This window comes from Macaca fascicularis, chromosome 3 (assembly GCF_037993035.2).
Source record: "Macaca fascicularis isolate 582-1 chromosome 3, T2T-MFA8v1.1".
Taxonomy (NCBI): domain Eukaryota; kingdom Metazoa; phylum Chordata; class Mammalia; order Primates; family Cercopithecidae; genus Macaca; species Macaca fascicularis.
Genome location: NC_088377.1, coordinates 72,810,072 through 72,829,919, shown reverse-complemented (window position 1 = coordinate 72,829,919; position 19,848 = coordinate 72,810,072). Strand labels below are relative to the sequence as shown.

Below are 19,848 nucleotides of genomic sequence, written 5' to 3'. Positions count from 1 at the left end.
GAGCCCAGCTCTACCATTTTTATTTTCTTTTTAATATTTGGCTACTAGAAAATTCAAAATTTACATGTAGCTCATATTTTACTGCAGAGGATTGCCTCCTTTGTGAAATCTCAGGCTGCCTGCATGTATTAGTTCATTTTCACACTGCTATAAACAAATACCTCAGATTGAGTAATTTTTTTAAAGTGATTTAATTTAATCATAGTTCTACATATCTGAGGAATCCTCAGGAAAATTACAATCATGACCATGACAGAAGGTGAAGGGAAAGCAAGGCACATCTTACTTGGTGGAAAAAGAGAGAACCGGGGATGGGGGCATGTGTGCGGGGGGAGATGCCACATTTTAAAGCCATCAGGTATCTTGAGAGCTCCCTTACTATCACAAGAACAGCATGAGGATAATCCCCCCTAATGATCCAATCACTTCCCACCTGGTCTCTGCCCTGACATGTGGAAAACACAATTTATTTTATTTTATTTTATTTATTTATTTATTTATTTATTTATTTATTTATTTTCGAGACCAAGTCTTGCTCTTTCACCCAGGCTGCAGTGCAGTGGCACGATCTCGGTTCACTGCGAGCTCCACCCCCCGGGTTCAAGCGATTTTTCTGCCGCAGCCTCCTGAGTAGCTGGGACTACAGACGCCCGCAAACCACCCTGGCTAAGTTTTGTATTTTTAGTACAGACGAGGTTTCACCATATTGGCCAGGCTGGTCTTTAACTCCTGACCTCGTAGTCCACCAGCCTCGGGCTCCCAAAGTGCTGGGATTACAGGCCTGAGCCACCACGCCTTGCCATGAATTACAATTTGAGATGAGATCTGGGTGGAGCCACAGAGCCAAACCATGTCACTGCAAAGGATCCGCAGTAAGGAAGGTCATAAAATCTGAAATTTTTAAAAAATTGTCATATTTTTTTAGTTTATGAATAACTATATTATATATCATTTACAAATGCATATTACGTTTTACAGAAGGTTAAATGCAAATGTCTTCTAGGGTTGGCCTGTCTCAGATCAGGGAAGAAGCCTTGGCTGTAAAGGTTGCAGTCTAACCTGTTATTTTTTGCTTGGTTTAGCCCAGTGTCTGATCACATTTTTCGTCACTCAGGGCATGAAGGGTGGGTCCTGAAACCTTATCCAATCAGGAGCAATGGATTAGGAATTGTCCAATCAGGCATGCAGCGGGAGAGAACAGGACGCTTCCGTAATTTTCCGGGTCGTTTGCGTTTCTCTGCGTCCAGAGCTCCAGTTCTTCTCCTTACTGCTCTGCTTCCTCCGCTCCTAGAGTCCAAGCCACTGTGGCCTTGTGTCCTGCAGGTATTCGCAGATTTATGGCTAAAAGACCGGGACACCCTGGAAGCCGAGAAATGGTGAGTGGTGGGTCTGTCATCGTGAGAGAGGGCTGGGGGCTGGTTGGAACCGGCTGAAAGTGGCTGTAGCAGGACCCAAACTTCCTCGCAGTCAGCTCTGGAGTCTCAGGACCCAAATCCTCCTTGGCCCAGGTGGGCTGTTAGTCTCCTCCAGACATAATATGGTGCCTGGGCCAGCGGCTGGGACCCTGGGAGTTCTGTCTTTTTCCTCTGCCGTGGCTTTGCCCTGGGCTGGAGCCCTCTCTGGGCGGCTCCGCACTCCCAGCGCCTCATCTCACCCAGATTGTGCATGGGTGGGAAAGTCATCAGGGCAGAGTCCTGACTCAGGGTGTGGGATTCATAAGTGGAAAAAGTTGTGGTCCCTGAGGTCCCTAGTTCCTCATTTCCTTTTAGAAATGTATGGGAATCACTGTAAAAATATTAGACAATTTGATCAAAATGTGATTCAAGAATCATAGAGCGCGCAGCTATGGTTTGTGGGTTGTGGTCCATGGGAGAGGCTTGAAGAAGTCTGTTATAAGTTGCATGATGAAGCAAACCAAATTCAGTAACTGCTTTGGTAAAGTTATGTAGTTTCCTTATTTGTAAGATCCAGGTGAAAATTTCTTGGTTATGTCATCACAGATTAATTAGCAGTCTGTGGTTGACTAGGCCTGAATTTTTTTCTTCAATGTAATAATTTCCAAGAAATGCAATTTTTTTTTTGTGAGGGAGTCTAGCTTTGTTGCCCTTGCTGGAGTGCAGTGGCGCAATCTCGGTTCACTGCAACCTCTGTCTGCCGGGTTCAATTATTGTCGCGCCTCAGGCTTCCGAGTAGCTGGGATTACGGGTGCCCGCCACCGTGCCCGGCTAATTTTTGTGTTTTCAGTGGAGACGGGGTTTTACCATGTTGGCCAGGGTGGTCTCGAGCTCCTGACCTGAAATGATGTGCCCTTCTTGGCCTCCCAAAGTGCTGGGATTACAGGCGTGAGCCACCGCCCCGGCCACAGAGATACATTTGAGTTAGATTTTTGTTTTTTTAAGTGAGAGCCGAGAAAAGTCAATCCACCTTGGTCCAATTGCCTGCTGTTTAAATATTTGCCTGTGGAAAGCCACAGGAAACTGGCTTTCCCTTGCTGTTATTTTTATTTATTTATTTATTTTGAGACAGAGTCGCTTTGTCACTCAGGCTGCAGTGCAGTGGTGAGATCTCAGTTCACTGCAACCTCCATCTCCTGGGTTGAAGTGATTTTCCTGCCTCAGCCTCTCGAGTAGCTGGGATTAAAGGCACCGGCCACCACGCCCGGCTACTTTTTGTATTTTTAGTAAAGATAGAGTTTTGCCATGTTGGCCAGGCTGGTCTCAAACTCCTGGCCTCAAGTGATCTGCCCGCCTTCGCCTCAAAGTGCTAGGATTACAGGAATAGGCTATTGCAGGCAGCCTGCATTTTTCAACTGTGCCTTTTTCTTTCTTTCTTTCTTTCTTTCTTTTTTTTTAAGACGGAGCCTCATTCTGTCACCCAGGCTGGAGTGCAGTGACTCCATCTTGCCTCATTACAACCTCCGCCTCCCTGGTTCAAGTAATTATCCTGCCTCAGCCACCTGAGTAACTAGGATTACAGGCCCATACCCAGCTACTTTTTGTATTTTTAGTAGAGATGGGGTTTCACCATGTTGGCCAGGCTGGTCTCAAATGCCTGACCTTAGATGATCCGCCTGCTTGGCCTCCCAAGTGCTGGGATTACAGGCGTGAGCCACCACGCTGGGCCTCAACTGTGTCTTAAACAAGGTCTTGAGTCAATTTCCCTGTTCTCACAGACTAACTGGCCTGCAGTAAAATATTAAATTTCCAGTTCCATCTGACATTCCAAAATGCCAACTTTTCTAACTCACATTATTACCTATTTGTCTTTCCTTGTATGTTTCAGACACAGTACTTACACTAATTATTTTTTTTTAAAGTCATTGGATGACACTTAAAAAGTGCCATTCAATGCTTTGTAAAAAAAAAGTTTGCCATTTATAAATATTTCACATAAGAAGAAAGCAGAGGTCGGGTGCTATATACCCCATCTTTCCCAACTTTTTTTTTTTTTTTTTTTGTCTTATACATCTTTTCCATTTCACTGTTTCTTGGTTGCATGTTTTATAGTAAACTGGTTAACATAAGTACAGGATTTTGCAGAATTCTGTGAGTATCTTTATCAAATTATTGAACTTGAGGGACATTATGGGAGTCCCCAGTTTATAGACAGTAGCTGAGAAGCATAGATGGGTCCCTGGGATTTGTGACAGGCGTGTGCAGTGAGGGCGATATGGTGACACTGAGCTCTGAATTATGGTCCGTGCCGACTCTGGGTGGCATCAGGATGGAAATGTTAGACAAAAAGTTGGTGTTAAAAAATTGCTTGGTGCCAGCCTGGCCAACATGGTGAAACCCCATCTCTACTAAAAATACAAAAATTAGCCGAGCGTGGTGACAGGTGCCTGTAATCCCAGGTGTCAGAAAAGAGATATTACAGAGGCTTGGCCTGGAGGGGGACTCTGGGCATCTGGTAAGGGGAGGCTCTGTTCTCCTGCACACAGGCTGTCACACTGCACATTGTCTTGTGATTCTAGGTCTCCTCTCAGGGTGAAAAAAACTAAAAACTTAGAGAAAAGGAACTGTGATAACTGACCTCCTTTCAGAGCTGCCACCACGTGATTCTCACCCATTCACAGACAGACCCACTAGACATTGATGCGTCCACACCCCTCCCAGGACTAGGCACCACCCTCAAGAATTCTACCACAGCGCTTTTGTTTTTAGTGCTTCTTGCCAAAATCCAACCAAAGTGCCTACAAGTTTCCTGGCATATCCTCAACCCCAGAAACTGAATCTGCAGTAGCACCTGTTTCCTCCACTAATGTAGGGGTCCGTACCACTTGATCATGGTCTAATCTGCCTGCATGGACACAGGACTAAATCAGAGTATAGCCCCACGTGGACCACTGTCTGTAGCATAAGCCAGTCCTACCACTGACCTTGCACTCTTTCCCACTCACGAATTTTTTTTTTTTTTTTTTGAGACGGAGTCTTGCTCTGTCACCCAGGCTGGAGTGCAGTGGTGTGATCTTGGCTTGCTGCCACCTCCACCTCCCAGGTTCGAGAGACTCTCCTGCCTCCCTCCTGAGTAGCTGGAATTATAGGTGCGTGCCACCACGCCCGGCTAATTTTTGTATTTTTAATAGAGACAGGGTTTCACCATGTTGGCCAGGTTGGTCTCGAACTCCTGGCCTCAGGTGATCTGCCTGCCTCAGCCTCCCAAAGGGTTGGGATTATGGGTGTGAGCCACTGCGCCCGGCCAAATTTTTTTTCTTTTACCTTTTATTTTGGGTTCAAGAGTATATGTGCAAGTTATATAGGTAAAATCATATCATGAAGTTTTTGTGTACAGATTCTTTTATCACTCAGGACCTAAGCATAGTACCCAACAGATTTTTTTTTTTCTGATTTTCTTCATCCTCTGACCCTTCACCCTGTACTGGGCCTCAGTGTCTGTTCTCTTATTTGTGTCCACGTTTTCTCATTATTTTGCTCCCACTTATAAGTGACAACATACAGTATTTGATTCTCTATTCCCGCACTAGTTTTCTAAAAATAACGGTCTCCTGCTCCATTCATGTTGCTGCAACGGACATCATGATGTTCTTTCTTATAGCTGCATCATATTTCATGGTGTGTACATACCACGTTTTCTTTATCCAGTCTACCACTGAAGACATACAGGTTTATGTCTTGTTTTTTGTAAATAGTGCTGTAATAAACATATGCATGCATGTGTCTTTATGGTAGAATAACTTACAATCATTGGTAATATTCCCAGTTGTGGCATTGCTGGGTCAAATGGTAATTCTGTTTTCAGGTTACTGAAAAATTGCCAAACTGTTTTTCTCAATGGTTAAACAAATTTATACGCTCACCAGCAGGATATAAGCATTCCATTCTTCCATAACCTCACAAGCATCTGTTGTTTTTGGACTTTTTAGTCTGATTGTGTTTATATGAATTATTTCTTTTTTCTTCATTAATCTAATGTTTTATCTATCATTAATTTTTTCATAGAATCAACTTCTGGTTTCGTTGAACTTTTTTTTTGAGACAGAGTTTCACTCTTTCGCCCCTGGAATGCAGTGGGCGTAATCTCTGCTCACTGCAAACTCCGCCTTCTGGTTTCAAGCAATTCTCCTGCCTCAGCCTCCTGAGTAGGTGGGATTGCAGGTGCCCGCCATCACGCCCAGCTAATATTTGTATTTCTAGTAGAGACGGGATTTCACCATGTTGGCCAGGCTGGTCTCAAACTCCTGACATCATGATCTGCCCATCTCGACCTCCCAAAGTTCTGGGATTATAGGTGTGTGCCACTGTGCCTGGCCCATTAAACTTTTTATGGTTATTTATGTCTCACCTTCTACATTTCAGCTATCATTTTGGTTATTTCTTGTCTTTTGCTAGCTTTGAAGTTAGTTTGCTCTTACTTTTGGAATTCTTTTAATTATGACGTTAGATTTGTAAATTGAGATCTTTCTAACTCTTTGATGTGGATGTGTAGTGTTATACATTTTGTTCTTAACACTGCCTTAGCTGTGACCCAGAGCTTCTGGTATGTTGTATTTCAGCTCTAATTAGTTCCAAAACTTTTTTTATTTCTGCCTTAATTTCATTATTTACAAAATAGCCATTTGGAAGTTGATTATTCAATTCTTATGTAATTGTATCATTTCGGATGTTTTTTATATTGATTTATTGTTCTATACATTTTCTTTTAAAAATTAATGATAGAGACACATAAGAAATAAAACTGCTGTGCTCTTAATCTAAATGCTAAAAATTATTCAACACTTAGTAGCAACTCCCAGAGTGCTATGAAAATTAAATCACATTATGTGTTATTCCCCGTAGTGTTCTGTGACATGCTCCTGAGCACATAGTACCTGCTTAATAACCATTTTATTAGTACATGTGTACACATTTCCCAAGTGCAGACTTACTCAGACATTGCTGCCTTCTGTTTTCTCTGTAAACTGAAAAAAGCCAACAAAAAATATAATATTTCAGGGTGGAGGTTGGTTGTCTTTATTTGTATCACAAGTATGTGTATTGTGACAGACGTGGCGGGTGTAAGGGACTCTTTGCTGTGCCTGCTTTCTCTCGCTAATGCTAATAATGTGTCTGGGAAAGCACAATCAGCATTTACAGGGGACTTGTTGAAAAAGCCCATTCCTGGACCCTTTTGGATCCTGCAGAATCACTTTGCATAAAGCAGGGCCGAGATTATCAAGTAACTTATACACTTGAGGGGTTCAAGATACATTCAGGAGAGTTTAGTTCAACCTTCGCATCTGAGGAAGGCTGCACTGCCTGCCCTGTTTCCGTTTGGTAGGAAGAGGTCAGTGCAGTTCATGCTGCCATTATGTAAAGAAATTTGCTGATGTCCGATACGGGAGGGCAGGGAAAAAGAAACTTATACTTTAATAGTTATGGAGAAGCTCGTTGTTCTGTCATTGCTCTGAAATCTTTTCAGTTATACGCAACAAAAATGGGTGAGTGTTTTCAGCAAGTCTCAGTCTTTCTGCCCGTGGATGTGTGTGGTGGTAGCAGGTGAATAGATTGTGCTTTAAAGGCGTATTCTCAAGATGCAGATTTGATATGTCGAGAGCATCTTATCTGAAAATACATTTCAGAGAAAGAGGAGGAAAAGGAAAAAATCACTTTTTCTCAGGTGAGCATGTCTCAGATCAAGAGCAGTGTCTGGGCCAGGCGTGGTGGTTTACACCTGTAATCCCAACACTTAGGGAGGCTGAGATGGGTGGATCACAAGGTCAGGAGTTTGAGAACAGCCTGACCAACATGGTGAAAATCCGTCTCTATTAAAAATACAAAAATTAGCCGGGCATGGTAGTGCACACCTGTAATCTCAGCTACTCAGGAGGCTAAGGCAGGAGAATTGCTTGAACCCAGGAGGTGGAGGTTGCAGTGAGCCAAGATCGCACCACTGCACTCCAGCCTGGTTGACAGAGCAAGACTCTGTCTAAAAAAAAAAAAAAAAAAAAAAAAAGCAGTGTCCACTCTGCCTTTTGGAATGCCATGTGTTCAGAACTTGCAGATGTTTACTTCTCCGCTTGTGTTGTTTATACCTAATGAGTTTGTTTCAATTATTTTTTTGCTATTTTTATGATAGTCTAGGGGTTCTGAAAAAAATTTTTTTCTGTATAGCATAGCCTTCTCTTTTTGTTGTTTTGTTTTGTTTGTTTGAGTTTTCACTCTTGTGCCCCAGGCTGGAGTGCAATGGCACAATCTCAGCCCACTGCAACCTCCTCCACCTTGCGGGTTCAAGTGATTCTCCTGCCTCAGCCTCTCTATTAGCTGGGATTACAGGTGCTCACCACCACGCCCAGCTAATTTTTGTATTTTTAGTAGAGACAGGGTTTCACCATGTTGGCCAGGCTGGTCTCAAACTCCTGACCTCAGGCAATCCGCCCACCTCAGCCCCACAAAGTGCTGGGATTACAGGCACCAGCCACCGTGCCCGGCCATACCAAGCCTTCTAGGTATTTTCTTCATCTTGGATTCTTGTATGCCATGCAGAATTCTCACCACAAATTTATGACCTGCAATATTTAAAATGTTCCCATCGTAGCTGTTGAACATGAGAAGGTGTAAATACTCAATATTTCTATTGGGGAAACACAGTTGTCTTTGGATATTAATGAAAAGTGAAACATGTCTTGTTGAAGTTTCATCTGTGTGCTCTATTAGTTCCATGCAGAATAGGATTTAGAAAATGCTCACATAAACAGGATGGCATTTATTATCCAGAAAGTTCTGAAAAAACTATTAGGAGATACTTGCTTTCTAGGCTGCTAAAGAAAGGCTACTTAATGTTACTATTAAAAATTATAGAACAGGGAAGTTGTCTGTATCTTCAACTTTGCATAAAACTGATGTTTCTTTATAATTAAAATGGGCCAGGTGCAGTGGCTCATGCTAGTAATCCCAGCACTTTGGGAGGCCAAGGTGGGTGGATCACCTGAGGTTAGGAGTTCAAGACAAGCCTGGCCAACATGGAGAAACCCTGTCTCTACTAAAAATACAAAAATTAGCCATGCATGGTGGCACACACCTGTAATCCCAGCTACTTGAGAGGCTGAGGCAGGAGAATCACTTGAACCCAGGAGGCATAGTTTTCAGTGAGCCAAGATCACGCCACTGCACTCCAGCCTGGGCAACAGAGCGAGACTTGGTCTCCAAAAAGAAAAAAAGAAAAAAGAAAAGGAAAAAATAGACATGTCCATATTGATGCTCTTAATTTAATAATTTATCGTCCAGAAAATTATACCTACAGTGGTATTGTGGATTGTCTGCTATCCTCTTTTCTCAGAGTTAGAGAATACTTCAGTGTTAAAAATTATCATTGAATAATTTTAGTCACTCTTATAAGTGAGAAACACTTCTTTTTACTCTTGAGTCAAATAAAAATCTCTGCCTATGGCCATGTGGTGAGTGTTTGTGTGTTCATGAGTGTTTTTTGTTGTTTTTGTTTTTTTTTCAGGGACTGTTGACATTCAGAGACATAGCTATAGAATTCTCTCTGGAGGAATGGCAATGCCTGGATCGTGCTCAGCGGAATTTATATAGAGATGTGATGTTAGAGAACTACAGAAACCTGGTCTCCCTGGGTGAGGATAACTTCGATACACAATTCCTAATATATTGCCTTTCTCTCTTTTCTAAGATGATTTTGGTAATTTCTGCTTTGCATGAATGAATTTTAGCTCTCCGATTTTAAGAAAATCTTGGGGATTCATTGGTGTAGAACAAATTCTTCAAGACGTTTTATTTTGACCTGAACTTTTCCCTTTCCTGAGCTTATGTATCTTTCGCTCTAGGTTAGTGGCAATTCCAAAAATGTTGTGGCGTAAAAGAGCGTTGCCCATGCCTTAGAATTCAGTTGCCACCACCAGTTTTTGATTCAGCAATACTGAGTAGTGAAATTAAGGACCTACACATTTAAAATATTTTCTAAATAGTTAAAAAGTTCTATTATGACCAATATTAATTTTCTAGAATTTTCTAGTATATCCTCTTTACTAAGCATAATACTAATTTGGTAATTAAAGAATTCAGCAAGATTTATCTTACTTTTTTTTTCTTAATAAATCAGGTATTGCTGTCTCTAAGCCAGACTTGATCACCTGTCTGGAGCAAAATAAAGAGCCTCGGAATATAAAGAGAAATGAGATGGTATCCAAACACCCAGGTAAGTGAGAGTGAATGAAGCAGATGACACAGATGAGAGATACACAAATCAAGGAGGAAGCCAGTCCTTAAAATGTGGTTTGGGGAGATGTGCTTCTATGGAAAGAGATTCTGAGAAGCCTGAGTCATTTTTTACTTTTGCTCTCAGATAGTGATACCTTCTGCCCCAGGCTTTTAAATTCTCTACGGATTCTACTTTCACTTCAGAAATCTTTCTTCAAGTTCAGCCAAAGTTTTCTTTGTGGCTTATCAGGGACTGCATAAACTGCTTTTCCATTGCTTTTGGAGTACACTAATATCTGCATATTTTTGAGAAACTCTGTTAAACCATTAAAAATTTTTTTGTGTCATGTCTAAAATGTGTGAGAATAGTAGGTTCTGTTTCATTTATGGTTGTCTATTTTTCTGCACACGCCATTCCGTTTTCATTACTATAGACTTGAAATATAGTTTAAAGTTTTTTATAATTTATTTTTAAATTTTTATCCATGTATTTATTTATTTATTTAGAGGTTGGGTTATGAGACTTACTGTGGGGGGATATGCAAGCAGGATACCTCTTATGTCTTCATTTTACTGTGTTGCATATTTTAGATATAGATTCATGAATAGAATTGCTGTGTTGTATAATTTCATTTAGAATTATTCCAAGAACATTCATGATACTTTTTATGATAGTTGCATCTTTTTTCTCATCAACAACTTGAATAGGTTTCAATTTCTTTACATCATCTACATAGTTGGTGTTTTTGAAAAAATTTATAGTGGCCATTCTAATTGATATAAGGTAATTTTGTTTTGTATTGTGATTTTGTTTTGCATTTTTCTATAAATTATTAATTTTGTGCAACCTTTCAAATAGTTATCCCCATTTGTGTAACTTTTTTAATTAAAATTTAGTTTAATCATTTGTCCATTTCTTTCTTTCTTTCTTTTTTTTTTTTTTTGAGACTGAATTTCACTCTTGTTGCCCAGGCTGCAGTGCAGTGGTGCAATTTTGGCTCAGGGCAACCTCTGCCTCCCTGGTTCAAACGATTCTCCTGCCTCAGCCTCCTGAGTAACTGGGATTATAGGAATGTGCCACCATGCCCGGCTAATTTTGTATTTTTAGTAGAGATGGGGTTTTGCCATGTTGGTCAGGTTGGTCTCAAACTCCTAGCCTCAGGTGATCTGCCCACCTCGGCCTCCCAAAGTTCTGGGATTACAAGAATGAGCCACCACGCCCAGCTTGCTTGACCATTTCTAAATCAAGTAATTCAGTTATCGTTGTCTACTTCTAGGTGTTGTTTATAAATTCTCAATATTAAGTTTTATCACATGTGATTTTCAAATATTGTCACCCATTTCGTGGGTGGCACTGTCACTCTATTAAATGTGTTATTTGATTACAGAAATTTTGAAGTTTAGTCCAGTTAAATTTGTGTGTTCTTCTCTTTGTTGCTCATTCATTTGATGGCATGTCTAAGAAAATGGTGCCAAGACCAATGTCATGTCTTTCCACTATATTTTTTTCTAAGAATTTCATTAGTTTTTTTTCAGTCTAAGTATTTTGTTTAAAATATTTTTTGTATATGATGCAATTAAAGCATCCAAGTTTATTTCGTCAATATAGATATCCAGTTTTCAACATTATGTGTTGAAGGGATGATATTTTCTCCATTGTCTGCTGATGGCAACTTTGTGGCAGATTATTTGGTCATGCACAGAAGAGTTCATTGCTGGTCTCCCTATTTTGTTCTGTCATGTCTTTATCTGTCTTTGTGTGGATACCACAGTTATTGTTGCTTTTTATTATGTTTTAAAATTAAGAAGTATAATGCCTCTGTTTTTCATGTTTCTCTAGATATAGTTCAAAATAAATTTTAAAAATTTTAAACAATATTTCAGGAATAAATATACTTTTGGAATTTTGATACAGATTATATTAAATTTGTTAACCACTGTGAGTTATGTTGACAACTAAGTTGTCACTTAACTATTTTGACCCTCAAGCAAAAATATTAAATTAAGTTAAATTATTTGACCTGTGCAAGAATACATTGAAGAGTGTGTTTATTTCCATATATTTTTTATTTGCCTATTTTACCTTTTTTCTTTTTGGCTTTATTCAGTTTTGGTTAGAAAAAAATAGGCTGTATGATTTTGCTCTTCTTAAATTTTTTTTTACACAGGGTTTCTTACTCTGTTGCCCAGACTCTAATGCAGTAGCACTATCTTGGCTCACTGCAGCCTAAACCTCTTGGACTCAAGTAATCCTTCCACCTTGGCCTCCTGAGTGACTGACACTACAGACCTACCCCACCATGCCCAGCTAATTTTTAATTATTTGTAGAGACAGGGTCTCACCATGTTCCCAAGGCTGGTATCAAGCTTCTTGCCCCAAGTGATCCTTCCACCTTGGCCTCCCGAAGTACTGAGATTACACCTGTGAGCCACTGCACCTGGCTCATCTTTTGAAATTTACTAAGACCTATGTATTCTAACAGAATATACCAGGTGCAAATAAGAATATTGTGTACCCACTTGCTTTTGACTGGAGAGTTCTGTACGTGTCTGTTTAGCCTAGTTGATTTTATAATATGGTGTAGATGTTTGTGCCCTCCAAATCTCATGTTGAAATGTAATCTCCAGTGTTGGATGTGGGGCCTAATGAGAGGTGTTTGCATCATGGAGACAAATCCCTCATGAATGACTTGGCACAATCCCCTTGGTAATCATAGAGGGCTCCCTCTATTAATTCACATGAGAGCTGGTTGCTTAAAGGAACCTGGCTCCTCCACCTCACACTCGCATCATCTTTCACCATGTGACATGTTTGCCTTCCACTATAATTGTAAGCTTCCTCATATCCTCACCAGAAGCAGATGCTGGCATATACATCTTTTTTGCCTTCCACTATAATTGTAAGCTTCCTCATATCCTCACCAGAAGCAGATGCTGGCATATACATCTTGTACAGTCTACTCAACTGTGAACCAAAGAAGTCTTTTTCTTTATAAATTACTCAGTCTCAGTTTATTTTCTATAGTAATGCAAAATGAATTCATACACAATATAATGTTCTTCAGGTTTTCTGTTTTTTTAATCGATGTTTTATTTCAATTTTTTATTTATTATTGAAAGTGAGGTCTTAATGTTTATAATTTTATGTTGCTATTTTGTTTCTTGCTTCATTTCTATCAATATTTGCTTTATATATTTTGAAGCCCTGATCTTATATATGCATGTACATATAGATAGACATAATAGTTATAGATTCCTAGTAAATTGACTCATTTTACCATTATATAATATCATTCTTTGTTTCATGTTAGTAATTCATTCATTTTCTTTTGTGTGTCTATAAAGATTTTTTCTTTGTGCTACATTGGAGATTTTATAACACCTCTAAATGTTACCACAGTATTTCTTAAACTGGTAAAAAAAAAATGACTTCAGTTGCATAGAAAAATTTGTCCTCATTTTATCTACCCTATACATCTTATTGATGTTGATAATTATATCTTTTTATGTTTTATGATTATTTTTATACTTGTATCTTTCAAATTTTAAAGAATAACTAAAAATGTTTTCTGCATGATCACGATAATGCTGCAGAATTTTATTTTTTGTATATGCATATGTTTTTCAAAAAGTTATATATTTTCATACAATTATGTATTTTTTTCATCATGTTATTTTAAGTGGAAGACCTCTTTTCAGCATTTTATTTAGGGCACATGCAGTGCTTATATGCTTTTCCAGCATGTGTTTATTCTGGAAGATCTTTATTTTTTCTTTATTTTGTAGTACATTTTTGCTGTGTTTATTATTCTCACCATGAAGATTTTTTTTTCAGTACTTTAACCATTGTACACAGTTCTTTATTGACCTGCAAGATTTCTATTGTCAAATGTTTCAGAGAACTATGCTTATAAATAATACCTCATTTTTATCTTACAGCTCCCAAGATTGTCTTCTGGTTAGCGACTTTTGAAACTTTGCTTAAAGATGTGTGATGGATCTTTTTGTGTATGTCTTAGTTTGTTTGTTTAGCTTCTTCATTTCTTACATTATTTTTTTCTTTTAAATTTTTTCAGTTATTCTTTTTTAATTCCACGATTGTTTTGTTTTTATTATTCCAAGCTTATTGTTGATATTCTTATTTTTCTGATTTTATTTAGGTGTCTGGTTTTCCATTTTTCTCACTGAGCATAATATATTTTAAAATTTATTTTAAATTTAAAATATATTTTAAAAATTAATATATGCCTCTTTATTTTTATAGTTGCTTTTTCAAAAATTGTTTTTTTTATTAGACCATGTTGTCCTCATGTTTTGTATACATTGTAATCTTTGGTTGAGATTTAAACATTAACATAAAACTACCTTTCATGATCTTTATAATGCAGCTCTTTCCTGGCATAGCCTGAAACCAATTATCTTGGCTAGAGATTCACAGAGTCTCTCAAACATGTTTTCAGGATGTGTCTTGTGTGCAATTTTGCATTTATTTTTCAGTTAAAAGACTTCTCCATGTTTCCTCTTACCAGTAGGTAGCTACTTTCTACACCTGTTTTCTGCCCATGGACTGCAGTCTTTCTGCTGTTGTAACATTCACTTTTGATCCCAAAAGACTTAAAGGTGTCATTTCAAAAGTATACCACCATTTCATTCAGCACTTTCTATCATGGAAGACAGAAAGGCCCCTGTAAGCCAAAAGTAAAGATATAGGTCCCAGTATTTTTCTGGTCTTTTATAATAAAAAAACAGTTTGCTCCTAAAGACACCATATTCTTCTACTAGGGATGAGGAAGGGCTGTGTTGGGTGAATGTCGCAGACTTCTCTTCTCTTTATATATGGCTCTTGACATTGTGCCCACCTGATGCACACACTTACTTTATTTATAAATTTCCAGCAAAGGTATTTTGATCACTGTGGTTTTGTTACATTTATAAACCTATGAAGGAATTGTGGCCTGTGGTAATTTGATATGCCATTTTGCTAATGTACCTTGTATAATTTTATGATTTGTAAAGTGTATGTATCTGAGTCTAGTAAGTGAAGTAACTTGTGATTTTTATGTCTTTCAGTTACATGTTCTCATTTCACCCAAGACCTTCAGCCAGAGCTGGGCATAAAAGATTCACTTCAAAAAGTAATACCGAGAATATATGGAAAATGTGAACATGAGAATTTACAAGTAAAAAAATGTAAAACCATGGGTGAGTGTGAGGTGCAAGAAGGAGGTTATAATGAAGTTAACCAATGTTTGTCAACTACCCAAAACAAAATATTTCAGACTCATAAATGTGTCAAAGTCTTCAGTAAATTTTCAAATTCCAATAGACATAAGACAAGACATAGTGGAAAGAAACATTTGAAATGTAAAAAATATGTCAAATCATTTTGTATGGTTTCACACCTAAATCAACATCAGATAATTCATACTATGGAGAAGTCCTACAAATGTGAAGAATGTGGCAAACCCTTTACCTGCTCATCAACCCTTACTAAACATAAAAGAATTCATACTGGAGAGAAACCCTACAGATGTGAGGAATGTGGCAAAGCTTTTACCTGGTCCTCAACCCTTACTAAACATAAGAGAATTCATACTGGAGAGAAACCCTACACATGTGAAGAATGTGGCAAAGCCTTTAGCCGCTCCTCAACACTTACGAACCACAAGAGAATTCATACTGGAGAGAAACCTTACACATGTGAAGAATGTGGCAAAGCCTTTAGCTTATCCTCATCGCTCACTTACCACAAGAGAATTCATACTGGAGAGAAACCCTACACGTGTGAAGAATGTGGCAAAGCCTTTAACTGCCTCTCAACCCTTAAGAAACATAAGATAATTCATACCGGAGAGAAACTCTACAAATGTAAAGAATGTGGGAAAGCCTTTGCCTTCTCCTCAACTCTTAATGCTCATAAGAGGATTCATACTGGAGAGAAACCCTACAAATGTGAAGAATGTGACAAAGCTTTTAAGTGGTCCTCAAGTCTTGCTAATCATAAGAGTATGCATACTGGAGAGAAACCCTACAAATGTGAGTAACGTGATAAAGTCCAGCCCTCAGGCCTTATAATACATAAAATAACTAAAAAAAATCTCTACAAGTGTGGAGAATGTGGCCAAGCCTTTAACCAGTTCCAAGCCTTTATTGTACATAAGATAATTCATATTGAACAAAAGTCTTATAAATGTAAAAAAGTAATAAAGCCTTTAACCAGCCCTCAAACCTTAAGGAACCCAAGAGAATTTATTTAAACAAAAATTTTTTGAGATGAAGTCTCACTTTGTCACCCATGCTGGAGTGCAGTGACATGATCTCAGCTCACTGCAACCTCTGCCTCTTGGGTTCAAGCAATTCTCCTGCCTCAGCCTCCTGAGTTGCTGGGATTACAGGCGCATGCAACCACACTGGCTGATTTTGTATTTTTAGGGATTTTACCGTGTTGGCCAGGTTGGTCTTGAACTCCTGACTTCAGGTGATCTACCTGCCTCTCAGCTTCCCAAAGCCTAAGAGAGTATATTAGACTCTACAAAGGTAAAAAATGTGGCAAAACCTTTAAGCACATCTCAGGCCTTACACAGTATCAGATTATTCATTCTAGAGAGAAACCCTACAAAAACAAAGAATGTGGTTAAAAGCTTTAGCTTTTAACTAATCTTGAACCCTTATTATACATTAAGAGAATTAATATTGAAGAGAAACCCTACAATAAGGAATATAGAAATGTCTTTTAAAAGTCCTCAAACATTTGTTTGAATAAATGTAAGATAATTGATATTGGAGACAACCCCTACAATTGTTAAAAAAAAAAAAAATTGTGGCAAAGCATTTAACAGGTTCTCCATCCTTATTAATTAAAAAAGTTTATACTGGAGAGAAACTCTACATACATAAAAAATATAACAGAGCATTTAACCACACCTCAAACTTTTCTAAAAAAGAGAAATCATACTGGTGAGAAACTCCAGAAATGTGTTAAATGTGGCAAGGCCTTTAAATGGTAGTCACACGTTTATGGTAGGTAGGATAATTTATACTGAAGAAAACCCCTACAAATATGGAGAATGTGGCAAAACTTTTAACAAATACTCACCTTATGGCACAAGAAAGCATTTATACTAGAGAAAAATTGTACAAATACAAAGAATGTGAAAAGCCATTAATATCTGTTCATATCTTACTCAATATCAGAAAGTTTATACTTAATAAAAGCATTATAACCCAGGTGTGGTGGCTTATGACTATAATCCCAGCACTTTGGGAGGCCAAGGCAGGCGGATCACAAGGTCAGGAGTTCAAGACCAACCTGGCCAACATGGTGAAACCCCATCTCTACTAAAAATAGAAAAATTAGCAGGACGTGGTAGCATGCACCTGTAATCTCAGCTACTTAGGAAGCTGGGGCAGGAGAATTACTCGAACCCAGGGTGTAGAGGTTGCAGTGAGCCAAGATCGCACCACTGTACTCCAGCCTGGGCAACAGAGCAAGACTCCATCTCAAAAAAAAAAGTATTATAAATGTGATTACTATAAAAAGACCTTCAGAAAATTTAGGCCTTTAAAGACTATCTGAAGACAAACATTTCAAACATAAAGAGGATTATAGTACCTTTACTTGTAATACAGATTTTATTGTACACATTTTATATTACAGGAAAACCCTGAAGCAGATGCTCAAACTTTAATGAACATCAGAGGATTTATATTTGAGAGAAAGTCTAAAAATGTAATGAATGTGAAAGAACATTTGTTTGAAAACTATAGCTTAGAAAACACCAGTTTCTACTAGAAAATATTTTTGCATATGTAGCAAATGGGGAAAATATATTTAATCAAAAATTAAGTCTGTATAAACATTTGAGGATTCACAGTAGAAAGAATGAAGGCACTGAAACTTCAGACATTATATTAAATCAGAGTGTTGAGTGTAAAAGAGATCCGAAGATATCACTATATACATTTTAAAGAAGTAGATTTTTTTGGAGATTTATAATTACATTCGAGGAATGCTGCTTTTTCTGTAAAAAAAATTATAGATTTTCTAAGAAGCAAATAATAATGTAACTCAAGTCTCAAGTTACTTCACGTTGATTCCTTCTTCCCATTGTTTGTGAAAGTATTTGATCAATTGCATCAGAGGTATGAGAGGTTGTTTTCTATAGGTGTCCATTCTTCATGAACTTTCCTATGAAAGAGTAAGGACATTAGGCTGTAAGATGCATAATGAAAAATCTAAATGGAGAGGCTCTTTGTGGCTGACTTATAACATTGTTTTAGTGATGTATAAGGTGGGTGTTCACAGTAATATTCTGAATTCTAGTGAGAGGAAACTCTTTGAGTGTTAGTAGTATTTTATCAATTGTACCTTTATGTAATACAATGCAATAAATTTAAAATTTTTTTAAAGATTATGTGTGAACCTAATTTTTTCATTAAACATAATTGTTTTTAATGTGTTAAGACTATTGTGCTTTGAAAGAAGTGTTAATTTGCCATCAACTTTAACGTGTCCAATCTTACTTAAGGCTCTAGGTAAAAGATGGTAACAATATAGTATTTGTTAATGTAGGGGAATGACATCTCTAGTAATCTCTTTTTTGCCAGTGTGTGTGTGTGTGTGTGTATTTGTTTTGGAGCGGAGTCTTGCTCTGTCACCCAGGCTGGAGTGCAGCAGCGAAATCTCGGCTCACTGCAACCTCCACCTCCTGGGTCCAAGCGATTCTCCTGCCTCAGCCTCCCAAGTAGCTGGGACTACAGGCATGTGCCACCAAACTTGGCTAATTTTTGTATTTTTAGTAGAGATGGAGTTTCACCATGTTGGCCAGGCTAGTCTCGAACTCCAGACCTTAGGTGATCCACTTGCCTTGGCATCCCAAAATGCTGGGATATAGGTGTGAGCCACCACGCCTTGCCTGCCAGTGGTTTTAAACTGCAAATAAGTTGAAGAATTTTGTTCCCATAGGTCAAATTTGTATTCTTTTTTATCTTATTTAAATTTTTTTAAAATTTTTGTGGGTAGTGTGCATACACACTTATGGCATATATGAGATATTTTAACACAGACATACAATATTTAATGATCACAGCAGAGTAAATGAGGTATTTATCACCTCGAGCATGTACTTTTCCTTTGTATTACAAACAATCCCATTATACACTTTTAGTTACTTCAGTATGTGCAATTGAATTATTATTAGCCATAGGGTCATTTTCTGATCATAAAAATTTCATGAGTATAATTAATATCCATACATTTCTGAGTCATGATTAAATTTTTTTTTTTTTTTTTTTTTGAGACGGAGTCTCGATCTATCGCCCAGGCTGGAGTGCAGTGGCCGGATCTCAGCTCACTGCAAGCTCGGCCTCCCGGGTTTACCCCATTCTCCTGCGTCAGCCTCCGGAGTAGCTGGGACTACAGGCAACTGCCACCTCGCCCGGCTAGTTTTTTGTATTTTTTTTTTTTAGTAGAGACGGGGTTTCACCTTGTTATCCAGGATGGTCTCGATCTCCTGACCTCGTGATCCACCCGTCTCAGCCTCCCAAAGTGCTGGGATTACAGGCTTGAGCCACCGCGCCCGGCCATGATTAAATATTTTTTTTTGTTTTATATATTTTTTTACATGTGGCCTCTCTGCTGACAAACAAAAACAGACTTAGTTTTTATCTACATAGTTACATATACAAATGTATTACTCTAAAGATACACCAGCTGGGTGCAGTGGCTCATGCCTGTAATCCTAGCACTTTGGGAGGCCAAGGTGGGTGGGTCATTTGAGGTCAGGAGTTCAAGACAAGCCTGGCCAACATGGTAAAACCCCATCTCTTCTAAAAATACAAAAAATTAACTGGCCATGGTCATGTGTGCCTGTAGTCCCAGCTACCCGGGAAGCTGAAGCAGGAGAATCGCTTGAACCCGGGAGGCAGAGGTTTCCGTGAGCTAAGATGGCACCATTGAACTCCAGCCTGGGTGACAAAGTGAGACACCATCTGAAAAAATTAAATAAATAAAAAGATATACCTTAAGTGTAAGAAAGTTATATAGCAAATGAGTGTGTTTGTGTGTGAGTCTGTATGCATTTTCAGAAGAAAAGAACAATATTGAAACAAAAAAGATCATTTTAATAAGGTGGATAATTAACTAGAAACCTAGAAACCTCAGATATTCTGAAAGAAAAAAAAGCTATATCCT

General features: G+C 38.4%; 1 protein-coding gene across 2 annotated transcripts; it reads left to right on the top strand.

The window, feature by feature from the left end:
- Positions 1-1,208: 1,208 nt before the first annotated feature.
- Positions 1,209-17,962, top strand: ZNF679 (zinc finger protein 679). Of its 2 annotated transcripts, XM_045389164.3 has the most exons (5): positions 1,209-1,376; positions 8,947-9,073; positions 9,559-9,654; positions 14,727-15,692; positions 17,314-17,962. In XM_045389164.3, coding segments are annotated over exons 1-5 (1,230 nt in total). In that variant the 5' UTR covers positions 1,209-1,337; the 3' UTR covers positions 17,316-17,962. The 2 variants fall into 2 exon arrangements, with proteins under 2 accessions (XP_045245099.2, XP_005549519.3); XM_005549462.4 differs by lacking the exon at positions 17,314-17,962 and having other exon boundaries at positions 14,727-16,744.
- The last annotated feature ends 1,886 nt before the right edge of the window (positions 17,963-19,848 follow it).

What these genes read in the sequence shown, in the direction of transcription:
- ZNF679 (XM_005549462.4), top strand. Translation starts at nt 1,338, where the DNA reads ATGGCTAAAAGACCGGGACACCCTGGAAGCCGAGAAATG. An exon ending in ACCCTGGAAGCCGAGAAATG is followed by an intron (nt 1,377 to 8,946) that starts GTGAGTGGTGGG and finishes TTTTTTTTTCAG; the next exon opens with GGACTGTTGACATTCAGAGA. An exon ending in CAGAAACCTGGTCTCCCTGG is followed by an intron (nt 9,074 to 9,558) that starts GTGAGGATAACT and finishes TTAATAAATCAG; the next exon opens with GTATTGCTGTCTCTAAGCCA.